Source organism: Callithrix jacchus, chromosome 4, assembly GCF_049354715.1.
Source record: "Callithrix jacchus isolate 240 chromosome 4, calJac240_pri, whole genome shotgun sequence".
Classification (NCBI taxonomy): Eukaryota; Metazoa; Chordata; class Mammalia; order Primates; family Cebidae; genus Callithrix; species Callithrix jacchus.
Genome location: NC_133505.1, coordinates 28,265,451 through 28,285,260, shown reverse-complemented (window position 1 = coordinate 28,285,260; position 19,810 = coordinate 28,265,451). Strand labels below are relative to the sequence as shown.

At 44.7% G+C, this 19,810-nt stretch overlaps 2 protein-coding genes across 6 annotated transcripts in view; both read right to left on the bottom strand.

Annotated features, from left to right (window-relative positions):
* LOC100397136 (N-acetyllactosaminide beta-1,6-N-acetylglucosaminyl-transferase) overlaps positions 1-19,810 on the bottom strand; it is a 171,921-nt gene that overhangs the window by 53,900 nt on the left and 98,211 nt on the right. The window lies entirely within an intron of this gene.
* LOC100411905 (N-acetyllactosaminide beta-1,6-N-acetylglucosaminyl-transferase) overlaps positions 1-19,810 on the bottom strand; it is a 24,079-nt gene extending 4,269 nt beyond the window's left edge. Inside the window, 3 exon segments of the mRNA XM_054253765.2 lie at positions 18,592-18,756; positions 18,759-19,259; positions 19,262-19,810. Coding sequence (XP_054109740.2) covers positions 18,592-18,756; positions 18,759-19,259; positions 19,262-19,499 — 904 coding nt within the window. The 5' untranslated portion in view covers positions 19,500-19,810.

Sequence of the window (19,810 nt, the reverse complement as noted above, 5' to 3'; positions counted from 1 at the left end):
CTATTTAAAAAGGCATTCCTGAAATATGTTTATTTAATATAGTGGGTTTTTTCATTGAGACATTGCTTTTAGTAGCACAGAATACAGATAATAGATTGGGATAACAGTTTTGTAAGACTAGAGGTTAATGTTCCTCTTGTGAAGCAGTAGCCTAGAAATTAATAAGGAAAGGTAAATAACCAAAGAGAAAAGCAAGCAGAGTATATGACAATCACAAAGCAGAAAAAAACAAATGGCCAGTGAACACACTTTTCACACTCGAGGTCAGGGAAATTCACATTCAAACAAAAATATGCAACGCGATGAATTCCTATAGTTTTATGTTGCCTCAGCATCCATTCTGAAGCTAAGATGGACTTTCTCATACAGAAGCAGGGCTTAGTCAACCCTTACTTAACACAGTTTCCAGTTCCTCAATATGGTTAATCCGGACATCTGCCTTAAACAAGTGCTCAAAAGCGATGATCTTAACAATAAAAAAATGGATCTAAGTTAACCTCATTTTTGTATGCTTATCCTTTTCAATATTCTCTCCTCCACAAGAATGTAAGCTCCATGAAGACAAGGGCTTCATCTACTCTTTTTTTTTTGAGACGGAGTTTTGCTCTTGTTACCCAGGCTGGAGTGCAATGGCGCGATCTCGGCTCACCGCAACCTCCGCCTCCTGGGTTCAGGCAATTCTCCTGCCTCAGCCTCCTGAGTAGCTGGGATTACAGGCACGCGCCACCATGCCCAACTAATTTTTTGTATTTTTAATAGAGACGGGGTTTCACCATGTTGACCAGGTTGGTCTCGATCTCTCAACCTCGTGATCCACCCGCCCCGGTTTCCCAAAGTGCTGGGATTACAGGCTTGAGCCACCGCGCCCGGCTATTTTTTTTTTTTTTTTCAGTTTTAGACGGTCTCACTCCCTCTGTTGCCCAGGCTGGAGTACAACGGCTCATTCTCCGCTCACTGCAACCTTTGCCTCCTGGATTCAAGCGACTCTCCTGCCTCAGATTCCAGAGTAGCTGGGATTAAAGATGCACGCCACTATATCCAGCTAATTTTCATATTTTTAGTAGAGATGGGGTTTCACCATGTTGGCCAGGCTGGTCTCAAACTCCTGACATGAAGTGATCCACCTGCCTCAGCCTCCCAAAGTGCTGAGATTACAGGCATGAGCCACCGCAGCCGGCTAGCTTCATGTACTCTTTACCAGTGAAAATGGCAATGCAGAATGGAGGTACCCAACAGATATTTCTTGAATGAAGTCAATCAGCTACAGAAGTTAGAAAAACAACAACAAATAAACCCACTTTTGGGTGAATCTATGAGGGGCGGTCATAGTGGTGGTGGCTTAAATTAAGGAATAAGTGTTTGCGAAGCGCTAATTTTAAGGTGCACCTTCTACCACCACAGAGTTCGAAAACAATGACCTGGTGTTTGTTTTAAACACATTCAACAGGCCAGGTGTGGCGGCTCATGCCTGTAATCCCAGCACTTTGGGAGGCTGAGGCAAGTCGATCACCTGAGGTCAGAAGTTCTAGACCAGCCTGGCCAACATGGTGAAATCCCATCTCTACTAAAAATATAAAAATTAACCAGCATAGTGGTGGGCGCCTATAATCCCAGTTACTTGGGAGGCTGTGGCAGAAGAATCACTTGAACCAGGGAGGTGGAGGTTGCAGTGAGCCAAGATCGCACCATTGCATTCCAGCTTGGGCAAAAACAATGAAATTCCATCTCAAAAAAATAAAATAAAAAATAAATGCATTCAACAAACCATGGAATTCGAGCACCTTAACTTGGGTCGTGAGCGCTTCTTCTCCTGGGGCTCTGGGCAGACTGCTCGGTGGCCTATGTACCAGGAAGGAGGTTTTTCTAGTATCTCGCCAGTTTCCCAGGGCGACAGATTCTGCCCACTTTGAGGCTGAGCTCCCTGACCATACAGAGCGGACGCCTTCTGTGGCTTCTCTGTCTGTTACACCACCTGCCCCCACCCAGCTGACCTTGCTTTTCCAGGGCCTCCTGCCTTTGTCTACTTCCCTAGCAATTACATTGGGAGAGAAAATTTCTTTCCCTTCTGGTGTTAACTGCCCAGCTGTTAACACTAAATGGCTAAGCAAAGATAATGACAACAATAAAACCCACAAATGAGTGCTTTATCTTTGACTATATTCTGTTAAATGTCCAGGAACAGCATAGGTAACTATTTTTTTTTCTGTGCAACTTTTCTCTGATTCCAGATGTCTCATCCGAGAAAAAAAAAGATTAGAAATTCCAAGAGACACTATTTGACAATCCAGCTGCTGCCAGAGACCTGTATCTAGAACATCCCATCCCCTCTATCTTCTTAACACTTTCAAATAAATGGAAACAAAAGTCTTAAAATAGAGGTAGGCAGTGATTTCTTCCAACTTCTTTTTTTTTTTTTTTTGAGACGGAGTTTCGCTCTTGTTACCCAGGCTGGAGTGCAATGGCGCGATCTCGGCTCACCGCAACCTCCGCCTCCTGGGTTCAGGCAATTCTCCTGCCTCAGCCTCCTGAGCAGCTGGGATTACAGGCACGCGCCACCATGCCCAGCTAATTTTTTGTATTTTTTAGTAGAGACGGGGTTTCACCATGTTGACCAGGACGGTCTCAATCTGTTGACCTCGTGATCCACCCGCCTCGGCCTCCCAAAGTGCTGGGATTACAGGCTTGAGCCACCACGCCCGGCCCCAACTTCTAATTTTAATAGCTCGATTAAATTCTGGACTCATTTTCCGTTTATTCAGTCCGCTCTTATACTAGCTCCTTTCCCACAGAGCCGGCCATTTGCCTGAGCTTAGACAGTGTGTTAGGGCAGGGGTTTGGATAGATCCCAAAAAGCAGATGTTTCTTCTGCTTTCCTAGAAATTAAATCTGGAACAAACTTGCCTCCAAGATATATCCTGTGTTTGTACCTAACTGGAGACAATTTTTGCATTTGATTCTCCCACTGGGTAATGTGGTTTTAAGTTCACATTTTATATTTAGCCATCTATCCTTTTAGATGACATCCTTAAACTCTATACTCTCTTCTCTCAAAAATAAAGGGGGGGAAATCATTATAAATGGAATAGACCGAGTCCTGGTCCACTTTGGCCGGGGTCTTCACAGCTGATATTATAGTTTTGATTACTACCCTTCAATGTGTTAGAAATGAGTGGTTTCAAGTGTCATGTTTTTCCATGTTATTGATCAGTGCTGTTCTGTGAAACATAAATATTTTGGGCACTGAGTTCTTTATCCTGACATGGAAAGGTGAGCAGGAACCGGGTGGGAGGTGCTTAGGGTGACCAACTGTCCCGGTTTGCCCACGGCTGAGGGGTTTCCCAGAACATGGGATTTCAGTGCTAAAACTAGAGAAGTCGGTGGCAGACCAGGAAGAATCGGCCACTCTAGATAGCCTCAGTCCTAACCATTCCCAGAAAGAGAATTACTACTGAAGGTACTACTGATTAGGGATATTCAATGACCGATCAGTGTGAAAGAAAAAGAAACATTCAAATCATTATCTCAGGGGGTGTGGATGGGGGAGGTGTGCAAATCATCACCAAGTCTATAGTGCGGAAAATCTCTGCGTGATCCTTCTTCACATTTCCATGAAGCGCTGAGGCATGGGACAAGTGATAAATATTTGTGGGATGGCTTTACAAGTGAACCCTAAAGAATACATTTAAATTATATCAACTACACAGATGTTTTCCAGTGGATATAGGAAGGTTTTAGGAACAAATAATGAGAGAATATAAAGAAATAATAATTTCTACTATAGGGCTGGACATGATGGCTCATACCTATAATCCCAGCACTTTGGAAGGCCAAGGTGGGCAGATCACCTGAGGTCAGGAGTTTCAAGACCAGCCTGGCCAACATGGCAAAACTCTGTCTCTACTAACAATACAAAAATTAGCCAGGCATGGTGGCAGGCCCCTGTCATCCCAGATACTCTGGAGGCTGAGGCAGGGAAAATCACTTGAACCTGGGAGGTGGAGGTTGCAGTGAGTCAAAATCATGCCATTGCACTCCAGCCTGGGTAACAAGAGCGAGACTCCCTCTAAAAAAAAATAATAATAATTTCTACTATAGCATTACTAGTTTCTAACTCTCCTCCCTCTATACCATGAGTCACTTGAGAGATCTTTCTGAAAGGGGTGGTATTAATTGAAACATATGGGATTGTAGGAATGGAATGTTCATTCTAAGCTTTATAAGAAATAGGCAGTGAATCTAGAAAATGTAAACTCATTTTAAGAAGCAGGACAATCAGCCAGCCAACTGATCTCTCTGGCTCATGATCTCCAAATTTGTGTAACTGTAGGACTGGAAGATGCCCTCTGAGGCTCCTTGTGGTTCTAAATGCTATGATTATTTTAGATTCAGCATAGAATAGAGAGGAGGCAGTTTTTATGGGAATAGTATACTTGAGAGGCTTCCTTGGTTTAGATTGAGTACTTGACAAAGGAAGTCTGTAAACTGGTAGGAAAATGGACCAGAGATAAATCTACAAGGCTTAGAAGTGGGGAGGAAGCTGGTTAACTCCAACAGAAGAAAAGCCTGTGAGAGGAGAAAGCAGAAAGGGATGTGCTCAGCCTCTCTTGGAGATGGCCCAAAACCTAGCAAGGACTTCAGGGTCTTGGGAACAGTAGTTTTCACATAGGACACAAGAAGGGATTTGGATGCTAAGGCAGGAGGCCCTTTTTACTCTAGGCTCCCAAAGAGCTTGAAGAAGGAGCTCAGACTTGGACCAAGTGCAGAATTACAGATTTTCTGTGAAGGAAGAATTATGTGAAGATTGGCTGTAAGGAAGGAGATGGCTAGAAAGAAAATGAACCAGAAAATGTCCAGAAGAGGGGACTGATGGCAGCACAAAGCTAAATCCATCAGGATGACCTGAGTATCTCCAGCTTACTCAGTAGAGACAGAAGTTGTATCCTCCGATATATTCATAGTTAAGTTCTAATCTTTTAAACCTGGCTGAGGAGGAAGATTATGGGAGAATAAATTTCACAAAAGTATCGAGCTAAATTACAAAGTTTTGAAAGCACAATTTTCATCCATTCATTCTCCAGAAATGTGGTGTCAAAGGAGACACAAGGTAAATGCATTCAGGGAAAGCCTTCTGCCACTTACGGCTTTGTCTGAAAGCACCTTAAGAAAGAATGCCACATCCTGGGTGCCGTGGCTCATGCCTGTAATCTTGACACTTTGGGAGGCTGAGACAGGTGGATCGCTTGAGTCCAGGAGTTCAAGACCAGCCTGGATAACATGGTAAAACCCCATCTCTACTAAAAATACAAAAATTAGCTGGGTATGGTGGCACGTTCCTGTAATCCCAGCTACTTAGGAGACTGAGGCAGAAGACTTGCTTGAACTGGGACCCAGGAGGTGGAGGTTGCAGTTAGCCAAAATTGCACCACTGCACTCTGGCCTGGGCTACAGAGTGAGACTCCGTCTCAGAAAAACAAAACAAAACAAAAACAAAAATTAGCTGGGCATGGTGGTACATGGGAGGATTGCATAAGGCCAGTAAGTTGAGGCTGCTGTGAGACACGATCAGATCATGCCACACACTCCAGCCTGGGTGACAGAGTGCCACCTTGTCTCAAAAAAAGAAAAGAGAAAAAGAATTCCATATGAGGTCAGAGGGTGAGAGAAAGACAGGTTCATAAGTAGATCTAGCATGGAAAAACTACATGGAGAAATAGTTAGAAAAGCAGTTAATATATTTTTGCTTAGGACACAGCTAAGACTACACATGGTCCACTGTGTGACTTGAGGGAAAAAAATTCACCAAAAATCTTAGCAGGGTCATTTACATCACCAAATGATGGGTTATTTCATCAAAGAAGCAGCCTTATAAACAGATCTTGGCTGGGTGCGGTGGCTTATGCCTGTAATCCCAGCACTTTGGGAGGTCAAGGCAGGTGGATCATGAGGTCAGGAGTTTGAGACCAGCCTGGCCAATATGGTGAAACCCCGTCTCTAAGAAAAATACAAAACTTAGCTGGGTATGGTGGCCCAAGCCTATAATCCCAGCTACTTGGGGGGCTGAGGCAGGAGAATCACTTGAACCCGGAAGGCAGAGTTTGCAGTGAGCTGAGATTGCGCCACTGCACTCCAGCCTGGGTGACAGAGCAAGACTCCATCTCCAAAAACAAAACAAAACAAACAAAGCAATAAATCAAACAAACAGACAAAACCCTCAGATCCGGTCTTTGAAGCAAGAATCTCCTCTGTCAGGCTGTTCTTTTTTCTTTCTTCTTCTTTTTTAACTTCTTTGGTGCAGAATGGGGAACCAATTTGGCAAGCACATGATGGTGGTTGGACTTTGGGTTGAAGAACAACCTGTCTGGAGCAGGTGCTGCCCCCAGGCTGGGCTCAGCATGGGAAGCATTCCCAAAATAAGCAAGATGCTTTGGAAAAAATAAGTGGGAGAGAATTTTCTCATTGCTGTTGCCCAAGAGCAGAGAAGCATTTAGGAAACCTCAAAAAAAAAAAAAAAAAAATTGAACATGGGCCAGGTGCACTGGCTCATGCTTGTATTCCCAGCTACTTGGGAGACTGAGGTGGGAGAATTGCTTGAGCCCAAGAGTTTGGGGCTGCAGTGAGCCAAGATCATACACTGCACTCCACTCCAGCCTGGGAGGCAGAGTGAGACCCTGTCTCTAAAAAACGTGGCCAAAAGCTACTGCTTGAGGTTGACCCTTCAGGATTTGGCAAAATAACCTAGGGTGTGTGTGTGGGGTGGGTAGCATGGGGAGCAGGCGGTGATGTAGGTGGTGTTGATTTGCAGCTAACTCAGCAGCAGTGCTGAGGGTTACCAGCATCCTAAAATTATTTCCATTTGACTCAATTCAATAGATGTTTCCTGTCAGCCCACTGAATGCTCATTATGCTGGGCTGCCAAAAATATAAATGGCCTCAAAGACATGGCAGTCTAGTCAGGGTAATATGATATTCACATTAATAATGATAATCCAAAAATTCTAGAGTGACATAAAAGCATTACAAAAGAGATTTATAAAAGTATAAAATTGGCCGGGCACAGTGGCTCATGCTCGTAATCCCAACACTTTTGGGAGGCCAAGGCGGGTGGATCATCTGAGGTCAGGAGTTCAAGACCAGCCTGGCTAAAATGGGAAAACCCCATCTCTACTAAAAATACAAAAATTAGCTCAGTGTGGTGGCAGGTGCCTGTAGTCTCAGCTACTTGGGAGGCTGAAACAGAAGAATCACTTGAATCTGGGAGGCAGAGTTTGCAGTGAGCCGAGATCTTGCCACTGCACTCCAGCCTGGGTGTCAGAGCAAGGCAAAACAAAAGGCATAAAATTGAGAAAAAATAAGATCAGAAAAAGTTTCCTAAATAAGACAGCATTGTGCATCACCATTGAATGACACACCATTAAATAAGGCCATTATTTAAATGGAGAGTTGGAGGACAATGGCCCAGAGAGGGTGACATGAAGAAAAGGACCCATGGCAGGATGACAGGCAAGGTGGCTTTTCTGAAATGTCCCTTTCAGGGAAGCCAGCAATGGGAGTTGATGGTGGGGTACCACAGGTAATACTGAGAGGATCTCCAACAGGGAGATTCTGACATCCAACCTGTCATGTTGAGATGTCTATACTGAATAATCCAATAAATTGCTGATGCTCATGGAAGCTTTTGGAACTGAGAAAATGTTTTTCTTAGAGCTATGTCTTAAGAAGCAAAATATGCTATAGTGTTAGAATAATTTGAAGAGGGAGACTTGGGTCAGAGAGACCACTTGGAGTGGGTCTGACAATAATCTGCTTGACAGGTGTGGCAAGCCAGAGGTAAGAGCAGTAATGATGAAAACAGGAAGGGTAGAATTTGCTAGAAACCTCTCACAGACAAAATGTACAGAATGTGCTGGTTGGATCTGGGGATACCAGAAGCGTGGAGGTTGGCTGACTTGATGGCCATACCATAGAGATTGTGAGTGGAAAGCTGGGTGTGTAGAGAGGAGGGAGATGTCAGCAGGTACTCATGGAAGCTTTGAGAAGAGATATCCAAAAGACAGGGATATGTGGCAGAGGGCCTGGGAGCTCACCATAGGGAAATGAATGGTGAGTACTGAGGTGGTGGTGAGGAACTGTATGCAAACCAGATCACCAACGGGGGAAGAACTGCAAGAGCCATGAAGAAAACTAAAGAGAGAACTGAGGAGGATGTTTCCTCAAAACTTAACATTTCTCAAATTCTGAATTTCACTGAGAGTAGTGGCTCCAAAAGTCAACAGATAACTAAGTCTTATTTCAAGAGTCAGCCAGAAGGTGAAAAGAACAGAGCTCTCCATTTACATTCAGGTTTCTCAGAGAGAGATTATAAAATCCCTTTATAATTAGCAACATGACTGCCTTTTCGTCATCTTGAGGTTTAGGCTCAAAGTTTGAGGACAAGTCAAGACTCCATGATAAATTTTGCTGGCTTCAGTCTTTGGTAATTGTTTTGCTAGCACTTTTAACCATCTCCACCTTTCTTAGTAACAACTTCTAGCAAAGATCAGTTGTGGACAGGAGACAGAGAACAGGATTAGAAGTAAGAAGAGATGAATCTGTGCCCTGGCTGTGGCAATTATTAGCTGTTCAATACATCTAAGAAATATGTACAGTGGTTATACATCCTACACAGAAGTGAGGTTACAGAGTCAACGAGCAAAGGGAGAAAAGTCTGACAGTTAAAATTCCTCTGGAGACATCCCTTAAGAATGCACCACATTCCAACAAGGTCAGTCTTCCCTTTAATCTTTTTTTCTTTTTCTCTGAGACAGGGTCTTGCACTGTTGCCAAGGCTGGAGTGCAGTGGTACCATCATAGCTCACTGCAGCCTTCACCTCTGGGGCTCATGTGACCCTTCCACTTCAGCCTCCCAAGTAGCTGGGACCACAGGCACGTGCCACCATGCCCAGCTTTTTGTATTTTTTGTAGAGATGAGTCACTGTGTTGCCCAGGCTAGTCTCCAACTCCTGGGCTCAAGCGATCCTCCCACCTCAGCCTCCTGAGTAGCTGGGGATACAGGTGTGTGTCACCAGACTAGGCTAATTTCATTTTAGTATTTTATATTTTGCTGAGATGTGGTCACACTATGCTGCCCAGGCTTATCTTGAACTCGTGGGCTCAAGTGATCCTCCCGCCTTGGCCACCCAAACTGGTGGGAGTACAGGCATGAGTCTAAGTCTAACCTTCTTTATAATCTTGGTCCAGATGGTTGTTTTTTCTAATGAGCAGTAGATGAAGAAGTTGGTTTGAGCCGAGGAGCTATGTTATGAGATAGACATTGACAGTCCTTTAACATTAGTAAGCCCTGGGAAGCAAACTCTATCAAGAGAATGAGCAGAATTTTTGGCTCATTCTGGACCCTACTCATTGGGTGAAATGAAAGGCAGGGTAGCATGGCCAACATCATCTAAACCCATATAAAATGTGTGCACACGCATGGGTATATGTGTGCATGCATATAATTCAGTTTGTGCAGGTTAAACAAATATAAGTTGGGACTCCATCATCTTGAGTACTGCTCATGTGCCAGGGGTAGGCTAGGTGTAAACAGAAATAGGCATGTACAGCTGCTGCTCTTGAAGCCTAGTCTAAAAGTTCACTAGGAATATACAACACAGCACCACAAAACTTTTATGGATGGGCGCAGTGGCTCATGCCTATAATCCCAATGCTTTGGGAGGCCAAGGCAGGAGGATCACCTGAGGCCACGAGTTCAAAGCCAGCCTGAGCAACACAGTGAGATTCTATCTCTATAAAGATTTTAAAAATTAGCTGGGCATGGTAGCACCTATAGTCGCAACTACTTGGGAGGCAGAGGTGGGTGACTTGCCCGAGCCTAGGAGGTCGAGGCTTCAGTGAGCCATGATGGTACCACTGCGCTCCAGTCTGGGTGACAGAGCCAGACCTTGTCTCTTAAAAATTTTTTAAAACATAAAAATAAAAAGACCAATAATAGTACAACATGGTACAGAAGTCCAGAGGAGTGAGAATTAAGAAAAGTATTTTAAGCCAGGCATGGTGGCTCACGCCTGTAATCCTAGCACTTTGGGAGGCCAAGGTGGGTGGATCACAAGGTCAGAAGTTCAAGACAAGCCTTGCCAAGATAGTGAAACCCTGTCTCTACTAAAAATACAAAAATTAGCCAGGCACAGTGTCAGGCTCCTGTAATTCCAGCTACTCTAGAGGCTGAGGCAGGAGAATTGCTTGAACCTGGGTGGCAGAGGTTGCAGTGAGCTGAGATCACGCCACTGCACTCCAGCCTGGGCAATAGAGTGAGACTCCATCTAAAAAATAAAAAGAAAAAAAAAGAATTTTACAGAGTATGACTCTATGCTGAATCTTTAAAAAAGAAGCACATGTCAGTCAGATACAGGAGAGGCATCCGGGAGTCTCCTGGGAGAGAAACTGGGTACATCAGGGCAAGAAGGCTAGAAGTGGCAGCACAGGGACCCACAAGTTATCTGGGGAAGGGCGCAGCTAGAGACATCCCTGGAAAGGCCAAGGGGGCCAGATCACGAGGAGCTCCCCATGTTTGGCAAAGGCGCTGGGATGCTACCCATACACCCTAGGGGAAGGGAATCCATAGACTGTTTCTAAGGAGAGGGCTCTGTCGCATGATCACACTGGGTGCATGTTACAAAGGTCATCCTGTCTGTGGAGGATGAATTAAAGCATGGACCAGGGAAACTAGTTAGGAAGAAATTATACTACTTTAAGAGAAAGAAGAGGGGTAGATGACAGCGCCAGAAGTGGAAAGTGTCACAGGGGGGTGATGACTATCTTGGCCAGAGGTGTGGGGGTAAAAGAATTTACCAAGACAGCTGAAGGTAGAGAAAGGTAGATTTATTCAAGAAAGTAAGAAGATACATTGCAAGAAGGCAACGGGCAGGCCAGCAGGAGCTGACTGCAAAGAAACAAAGGCTTGCTGGAGATGTTATAGGATAGCGTTCATGCTGAAGAGAGCTTTGTGCAGTCCTAATGACACCAAGGTTGCAGGAAACAAACCTGTAGCTGTCTGGAGATAGCTGGGCATGGGAAGATTGTGAATTATTTGCTCAGGAGCTGTGTCCTGGACCCTGAAGAAAGCTGGACTTGCAGCTTATCTGCTTTTCTTTGGTCCCACCAGCTTGATTCCTTTTTCCTAATTAGGACTCCACAGAAAACAGTTTGCTGAGTGTTTACTCTGTGCCAAGCACTCGCCCACGAGCAGGGCACTGTCATATCTGCTGTTCTCTGGCCTCCTGCAAGGGCCTGTGTGGTTCAAGCACTGCCTGCCTCATGCCAGGTCCAGCTCCCAACCTCATTTGCTTGGCGACAGCCACGTGGGCTGCTTTTCTGGCTCTGCAGACACCAGGCTCACCCAGGACCTTTGCAATTCCAGTCCCTCTGCCTAGGACCTCTTTCACAAGTGCGTGGCTGGCTCACTCTCATTCTGGGAGGCAGTTCATGTGCTCCCATTGCCAAGAAGCCTTCCTGTCCCTTCATCTGCAGTAGGTTGCTCCCTGTATATTTCCCTCACAGCACTTCTCATCCTCTCTAATGATCCAGCTTCTTTCTCTCTACTATGTATTGGTGTCTTTCCCTTCTAAAATGTATCCTCCATGAGGTAGGGGCCTTATGTGTCTCATTCACTATTTCTCAGTACACAGCTAAGTGTCTGGGCGCTCCGTAAATATTTATTAAATGAATATCCATTTTATAGATGAAAATACAACAACAACTAACTCATTTACACCTTACATATTCGATATCTATTATTATTTTCCCCATTTTACAGATGAAGTCACTGTAACACAAAAGTTAAGTACTTTGTCCAAGGTCGCACAAGTCATAAGGGACAGAGCAGGGATTCACATTCAGCCTGTCTGGCTGCAGGGTCCAGGCTTCTGCCATCTGTGCCATATTGCGATGCAAAGATTAAGATTGATAGATGTCAGGGGGTACATGGCTAGTGATGGAGGAGCCAGGAGTCCGACCCCGTGCTGTCTGACTCTGGAGCCTGAGCCCTTGATGCCTACACTCCAGGAAGAGCCAGATTAGCAGGGATGAGGGTAGGGTGAGCTAAGGGAGAGAGAGAACCCAGCCTGCAGGTCTGAGCTAACAGAACAGTGTTGAATTCAGGGACTTGCCAAGGGAAGAGTCTGAGTTTCGTTCAGAGTGTATAGAATTTGAGGGCTCCCCCACCACCCCGCACACATTCTCTACTCTGCTTCCTGCTTTCAGAACAGGGCACATTACTCAGCCCCTCAAATCCAATCTTCACATTTGCAAAATGTGGATTTAAGTACCTACCAGACGGGATTCTTGTGAAGAGTCAACCAAGATACTCTAAACCCATAGGTACATGTTCAATAAACATTAATTGACTTCATCTTTCCTGCACCTCTGCTCACATGAAAAAGCCAGAATCTCCAGTAAAATGGGCTGAATGTCAGAATGAAAGAGAAAGTTTCAAATCGGGTCTAATTATAAAACCATCCTGCAAGCTGAATAAGACTTAGAACTGAAGGCGAGGTCATGAGTTCAAGGCTAACCTGAGCAACCTTAGAAGCTCAAACTGACTAGCAAAAAAAAAAAAAGACTTAGAATCAGCCAAGTTTCATCTTCAGAATGCTTACAATAATTGCAATTATTAAATGAATAATTCATTACACTGGGTTCAATTTAAAATAAGCGGATAACATGTGTTACCTCCTTCCCTTGGATGTTTCTTTTTATTCTGATTTCTTGTTAGGCATATGCAATATTTGTCTTTGGACAAGTCACATATTTTCTTTCTTTTCTTTTTGAAATGGAGTCTCACTCTGTCACCCAGGCTGGAGTGCAGTGGCGAGATCTTGGCTCACTGCAACCTCTGCCTCCTGGGTTCAAGCAATTCTCCTGCCTCAGCCTCCCAAGTAGCTAAAATTACAGGCACCCGCCACCATGCCTGGCTAATTTTTGTATTTTTAATAGAGACGTGGTTTCACCATATTGGCCAGGCTGTTCTCCAACTCCTGACCTCAGGTGATCCACCATCTTGGCCTCCGAAACTGCTGGGATTACAGGTGTCAGCCACAACACCCAGCCAAGTCACATATTTTCATTTTAAATTTTCTCATCTGTAAAATGGGAACAGTCCCCCTTTTATGGGGTTTTAGAAGAATTAAAGGAGATAATGTATAAGAAATTTCCCTTGCAAATTAAGTACTGTCCAAATATAATAGAGTGACATTATTATTAAACATGTTTTTATGAGAGAAAAGAGTATGCTTAGGTCAGTTGAAATTGCTCAAGTGGGGCTGGGCACAGTGGTGCATGCCTGTAATCCCAGCACTTTGGGAGGCTGAGGCAGGTGGATCACAAGGTCAAGAGATCAAGACTATCCTGGCCAAGATGGTGAAACCCTGTCTCTACTAAAAATACAAAAATTAGGTGGGCATGGTGGCACGTGCTTGCAGTCCCAGCTACTCAGGAGGCTGAGGCAGGAGAATCACTTAAACCCAGGAGGCAGAGATTGCAGTGAGCCGAGATTGCGCCACTGAACTCTGGCCTGGCGGCAGAGCAAGATTCCATCTCAAAAAAAAAGTTGTTCAAGTGTTTAAGTTGTATCCACCACGTACCCATATGTCTATCACTAAATCTTACCCCTCTAATATTACAGGGATGTGCTTGTGGACATCCCCACCCCAGTGTAGGACAAGGAGGTGTCCTGTAGGGGGCCTGTGCATCACTCTGCCCAGCGTCACCCTGAGCAGCCTCCTCCACCAAAGCCTGTCCCCAGCCCTTAGCTTCAGGGTAGGAAAGGGACCCAAGAAACATTGGTGAGCATTCTTCATCCCTGTGATTTGTTTAAGGATAGAAATTTGGTTTTGCGGGTTTTTTGTTTTTTTTTTTTTTTTTTTTAGACAAGATCTGACTCCGTCAAGTGATCCTTTCTGCCTGGGCCTCCTGAGTGGCTGGAAGTACAGGTGCGCACCACCACTGTATTTTATTTTTTGTGTCTTGCTTTTTTGCCCAGGCTGGTCTCAAATTCTTGGGCTCAAGTGATCCTCCTGCCTGGGCCTCACAAAGTGCTGTGACTACTGGTGTGAGCCACCGTGCCCAACCAGGGATGGGAATTTGCACCAAGCAGGGCCAATCTGAGGTCTCCCTTAAGCTGCGGCTGGAACGCTCAGGAAAAAGGGTTTCTTGTCCCCCAGGAGCAACCACTGTGAAAAGCAAGCGCACTTGGAGCTGCTTCTGACTTTCAGGGGAGACCTTGCCTGATGGGAAGCCAGCACAGAGATGCTGAGAGACAGGGGGACCATCTTGACCTGACTCTACCCATCAAGGTCTCATGCCCAGGACTGCCCCTCAGACCTGGGCAAACAGGGACAGTTGGTCATCCCACAGAGAGACAACCTACCAAGAAAGGGTACTGAGCACACTGTTTCACTCACTGATCTGGCTTGGTTGGGAGCTCCCTTGGGCATCTCAGATATGTGACTTGACTGCTTGTTTAAGCTCCTTTGAGTTGAGTTTCTGACACTTGCAACTGAGAGTCCTAACACCCTCCCAAAGAATGTGCGCATGTAAATAAAAGTCACAGTTAAAAAAGAAAAATAAATCAAAGTAGGAAACATAATATTTTTAGAATTAAAAATGAGGAAATGGGATCATGTGGTCCCTTCTGAGGTCAAGAGAATTTGACAAAAGGGCTCTGAAAAAAAATACAAATGTATACCAAATGGAAAAAGGAAAAGAGACAAATGAAAACATTCTTACGGAAGGAAAACATCATGGCATGAGAAAGGTCAGGGTAATGAACGAGCAAAGATCCAAAACACACTTGGTGCAGCAAGGGAAAAAAAGTAGCTGAAGCCAAAGAGGAGGGTAACTCTCTTCCTTAGAGATGAAGCCGCCTCAAAGTGTAAGAAGACAGTCTGGCTGTGGTAATGGACTGGGAAGAAGCTAGACCAGTGGCGACTGGGGTAGATGATGAACGATTTCACAAAGCCTAAAGCAAAAATGTAAATGGCTTCAGGTGCTCTGTCTTGAGGAAAGTAGGCAGATAAAAATGCTAGAAAAATAGCCAAAAGAGCTAGAGCACATGGGCATTTCCTAACAGACTCAGAGCAATCACTACAAAGATCTGAGACGTTAGAAAATATACGTGCAACCCGGAAGTCAGGGAAGCTACTGCTGTCACAGCATGGTGCTCTGTAGTATGGGTCAGAGAAAACTGTGATCCTGGAGAATTTCCTTTGAGAATGTGGCCAGGAGTGAGGGGGCTAGACCCCCCATCTGTGCACAAGCCACACATAACAGAAGGACAGCCACTCTACCTCATGATCCACTCGCCTCAGCCTCCCAAAGTGCTGGGATTATAGGCGTGAGCCACCGCGCCCAGCCAAGCCAAATCTTAAATCACAAAGAATGCTCAAGTGTAAAACCATGTCAGTTATTCAAGCATGGGATTGGATTTTACATTGAGTTTGAAGGTAGAGAGAGGCACCGCTAGGGCGAGGACATTTGAAGGTTTGTTTGCTGTAATTCACTTGTAATTTAGGAAGGCCCTATCTAGAAGCAGGATATCCTTTCTCCCTGAACCAGGATGTTGCTCAGAGTCTAAGAAAGGAAAGAGCCAAAGCCCCAGGACATGCCACGTTATCCTGAAAGGTATCCTTTGCAGAATCAGACAGGACAGAGCACCGACATGGGTCACACTGGCTTTCCTCTCCAGGCAGTTGCTCTCTGGAGGAGCTCTTACCTCCAATTCCTGCAAGGGAAATGGGATGCACTCACTAAAGCTGATGGGCATACATGATACAGGCTCACCAGCACTTTCGCCTTTCTCTCTGCAGATTCCCGGTGGCAGCATAGGAGGTCTTTACGCAGTTCTAGGCATTGTGTCTTGCAAAGACAGGTATGCATATATGAAAGGGGTCTTTCTACTTGGGTTCCATTTTGTAGCTGGGGAGATTTGAGGTCCCATGAGGTTCTGTGATTTACATGGGGTCACACTGTTGCTGTGAGAAGGTAGAAGCTAGTATGCCATGGCACAAACCTATAGCAAAAAGAGTGTTTTCTCCTATACCCATCTAGGTACCATTCTCCCCTATACCCATCCAGATACCATTCACTTCTATACCCATCCAGATACCATTCTGTCCTATACCCATCTAGATACCATTCTGTCCTATACCCATCCAGATACCATTCACTCCTATACCCATCCAGATACCATTCTGTCCTATACCCATCCAGACACCATTCTTTCCTATACCCATCTAGATACCATTCTGTCCTATACCCATCCAGACACCATTCTCTCCTATACCCATCTAGATACCATTCTGTCCTATCGCTATCTAAATACCATTCTCTCCTACATCTATCCAGATATCATTCTTTTGGTCTTCCAAGAGATCAGAAAGGGGGTAAGGAAAAAAGGGGAATTCTTTTACCCTTGATTTTCTTATATTATTTGACACTGACAAAACTGACCAGGCTTCTGGCAAAGTAGCCACTGAAATTTACATCTAATAGAAACCAAAATCCATGTTTTTCTTAAAAAAAAAAAAAAAAGGCCAGGCATGGTGGCTCACCCCTGTAATCCCAGCTCTTTGGGAGGCTGAGACAGGTGGATCACGAGGTCAAGAGATCGAGACCATCCTGGTCAACAAGGTGAAACCCCGTCTCTACTAAAAATACAAAAATTAGCTGGGCATGGTGTTGCGCACCTATAGTCCCAGCTACTCGGGAGGCTGAGGCAGGAGAATTGCCTGAACCCAGAAGGCAGAGGTTGCGGTGAGCCGAGATTGTGCCATTGCACTTCGGTCTGGGTAATAACAGCGAAACTCCATCTCAAAAAAAAAAAAAAAGGCAACAATTCAGACTTTCACTAACTTATGAAATGCCTTCATCTCAGCACAATACTTAAGGAACCACTTGACTGGTACCTAACTTTATCAATTTTAAGGAAAGAATGAAAATAGAAAGGAAATAATATTTAAATATGAAAATCACTCTTAAGTACCCAATGCTCCTCAATGATACGTGAATGGTAGAAAAAACAGATCACAGGTGAAAAGAGGATGAGCCCAGGGAGAGGCAGATGAGGAGAGTGTGTGCAGCATATGAGTGAGTCCCATTCACTAGGCAAACCACTCTGGGACTCAGACACCTGGCATGGTATTTTCCAGAGAATGCCGGCATGTTTATCGCCCAGCAGGCCCCGCCCTGCAGCCTGAGAGCACCTACCAGCCCTTCCAACTTGGCAGCCCCCCAACAGCCAGAACAATGATTGCTTTTCTCTTGCTATAATAATGCTGTCTAGTTCATCAGAGATCCATTTTGTATTTTTCATTGAGTCCAAAGCACGCTGTTTCCTTCAGAAGAAATCCTATCATGTTTTACACACTTAAAAAAAAAATCAGTCTGGTAAATTAGTAAAGATAGAAAAATTTTGATGGGAAAGCAAGAGGTTTCTCCTAAAATCTCATTATTTTATCTGAAATAAAATGTATTTTTAAAAATTCTACACATACAATATGTCACATGACTGAGTCCAAATATTTCTCAGCTTAATAATGTCTTAGGGAGAAAACTCTGGTGCCACAGGAAAGCCTCATGCTTTACCACTCACTCATTCACTCATTCACTCACTCATTTATTCATCTAGTATATACTTGAGCGTTTACTATCTGTCCTAGGCACTGAGGAGCATTTAATGAAATAGAAAATATTTCTGGTTTCATGGAACAAGTGCAGAGAAGACCAAGAACAAACCCATGAAAATAGGCAAACATCCTAATTCCACATGGCAAGAAACTCTTTGAAGGAAAAACAGGGTGGTGTGCTGGCCAGTGAGGGGGCATATCAGAGCTGCTGATATCTGAGAGCTGAGATCTGGCTGAAGAGAACGAGCCTGTGGAGACCTGGAGTAGGCAGGAGGGTGGCCCAGGCAAAGATCCTAGGGTAAGAGCAAGCTTGACAAATTTAGGGGAAAGAAAGAATACCAGTGTAGACTGAGAACAACAATAGCTATTGTGGTAAAGATGTAATAAGGTGATGTGTGCAAAAGAACTTGATGGACCACAAAGTGGTACCATGGAAAGTATTATTTAGCACTGCTAGAACATGTGAATGATCACATAAAGAGCATCATTCTGGGCCAGGCATGGTGGCTCATGCCTATAATCCCAGCACTTTGGGAGGCCAAGGTGGGGAGGATAGCTTGAGCCATGGAGTAGGAGACCAGCCTGGGCAACATGGCAAGACCCTGTCTCCACAAAACTTTTTTAAAAATTAGCCCAGCATGGTGGTATGCACCTGTAGTCCCAGTTACTCAGGAGGCTGAGGTGGGAGGTACTTGGAGGTCCAGGCTTCAGTGAGTCGTGATGGTGCCACTGCACTCCAGCCTGGGCCACAGAGTGAGACCCTTTCTCAAAAAAATAAAATTATTCTGCATTTAGAAAGGACTATATGTATATTCCAGTTTTCATCTTCTACTTCCTAATAAAAAGTGTCTGGTTATTCCAAAGCCCTTTCAAATATGACATGTTTCTTTTGCATGAAATAAGGAACTGTACATACCTGGAATCCTATTGAGTGTCACCCAGAAATGCTCATCAGGACTGAAAGTGTCCTTGGACCACTGGAGCACATCAACAACCCGTGGGTCATGCAGAACAAAGTCGGCAAACTCTCTGGATAGAGCCACATGGGCAGAGCCAAAGTAAATCATGAGGTTATGGGGGGAGGCGGTTTCAGTGCTGTCGTTCTTATCACATAGGAAAGCTCTTTGCCCAGGTGCTCTTGGTGTACATATTTAGTCCGTCCAATTACATGAGCCGGGGGCAGCACTACTGGAGTGATATTTTTCCCTTTAAATCCCTTCAGACACTGAACTATTTCCTTGTTGGTTTTCAGGGGGAAGTCTTGCCCACAGGTGTTGATAACGTACTTCCAGGAGACCTCCAAGGCAGAAAGATCTTTGATGCAGTTCAGGTCAGCCTGGAGCCTGGAGATCCCACCATAGACAACTGGTTCCATCTTGGAAGCCAGAAAAGCATTTGGGAAGCAGCTCAATAGTTGCTCTACTGCTTCTTTAAATTCAGTTGTTGCTTTTTCATCCACATGGACACAGTAGATATTTTGGGGCATGTAAATAGCCCTGAAGAGCCTTGCAAAGGTGTCGAAGTGATGATGGATGACCATTATATATGCCAAGGGAAATTCAGCTTCTTCCTTAGATAAAGGGTTGCGATGTAGTGGCTCTAGGTCAAGTATTCCTTGCAAGAACACTTCTCATGGATCATTAGTTTGTTTTTCCACAGGAAAGGTGTTTTCCCATTGATAAAAGATGTGCAAACTCGAGTCAGCATCAAAGAGTCTCAGATATTTAGCCTCTGGAAGCTTTGATCGCCCCCAAAATTGAAGACGATGAAAATAATTACACTAGAGACAGAAATTACAAAGAGGTAACGCATTGATAAAGGCATGCCTCTAAGAAGGGTGAAATGTCAGAGACCGTCAAAATCTCTAAGTCTTTTTTCCAAACTCACTCGTTTCTCTGACTTCTTATTTTGGAACATACTCCAGACATTCCTGCCCCGATGGAGACGCTGGGAATCGATTCCGTTTCATCCTGAGAGTCCAGCAGCTGTCTCCGTGTCCCCTGCCGATATTACAGCCGGATCCGCCTCTCTCAAACCTCCTTTGTTTGAATTTCCGTGGCAGGTTGCTGAAGCCGGGCCTTCTCTCCTCCCTCTGCTTCCCCGTCTGCACCTGCTAGTTGTTTTGCTAAAACTCC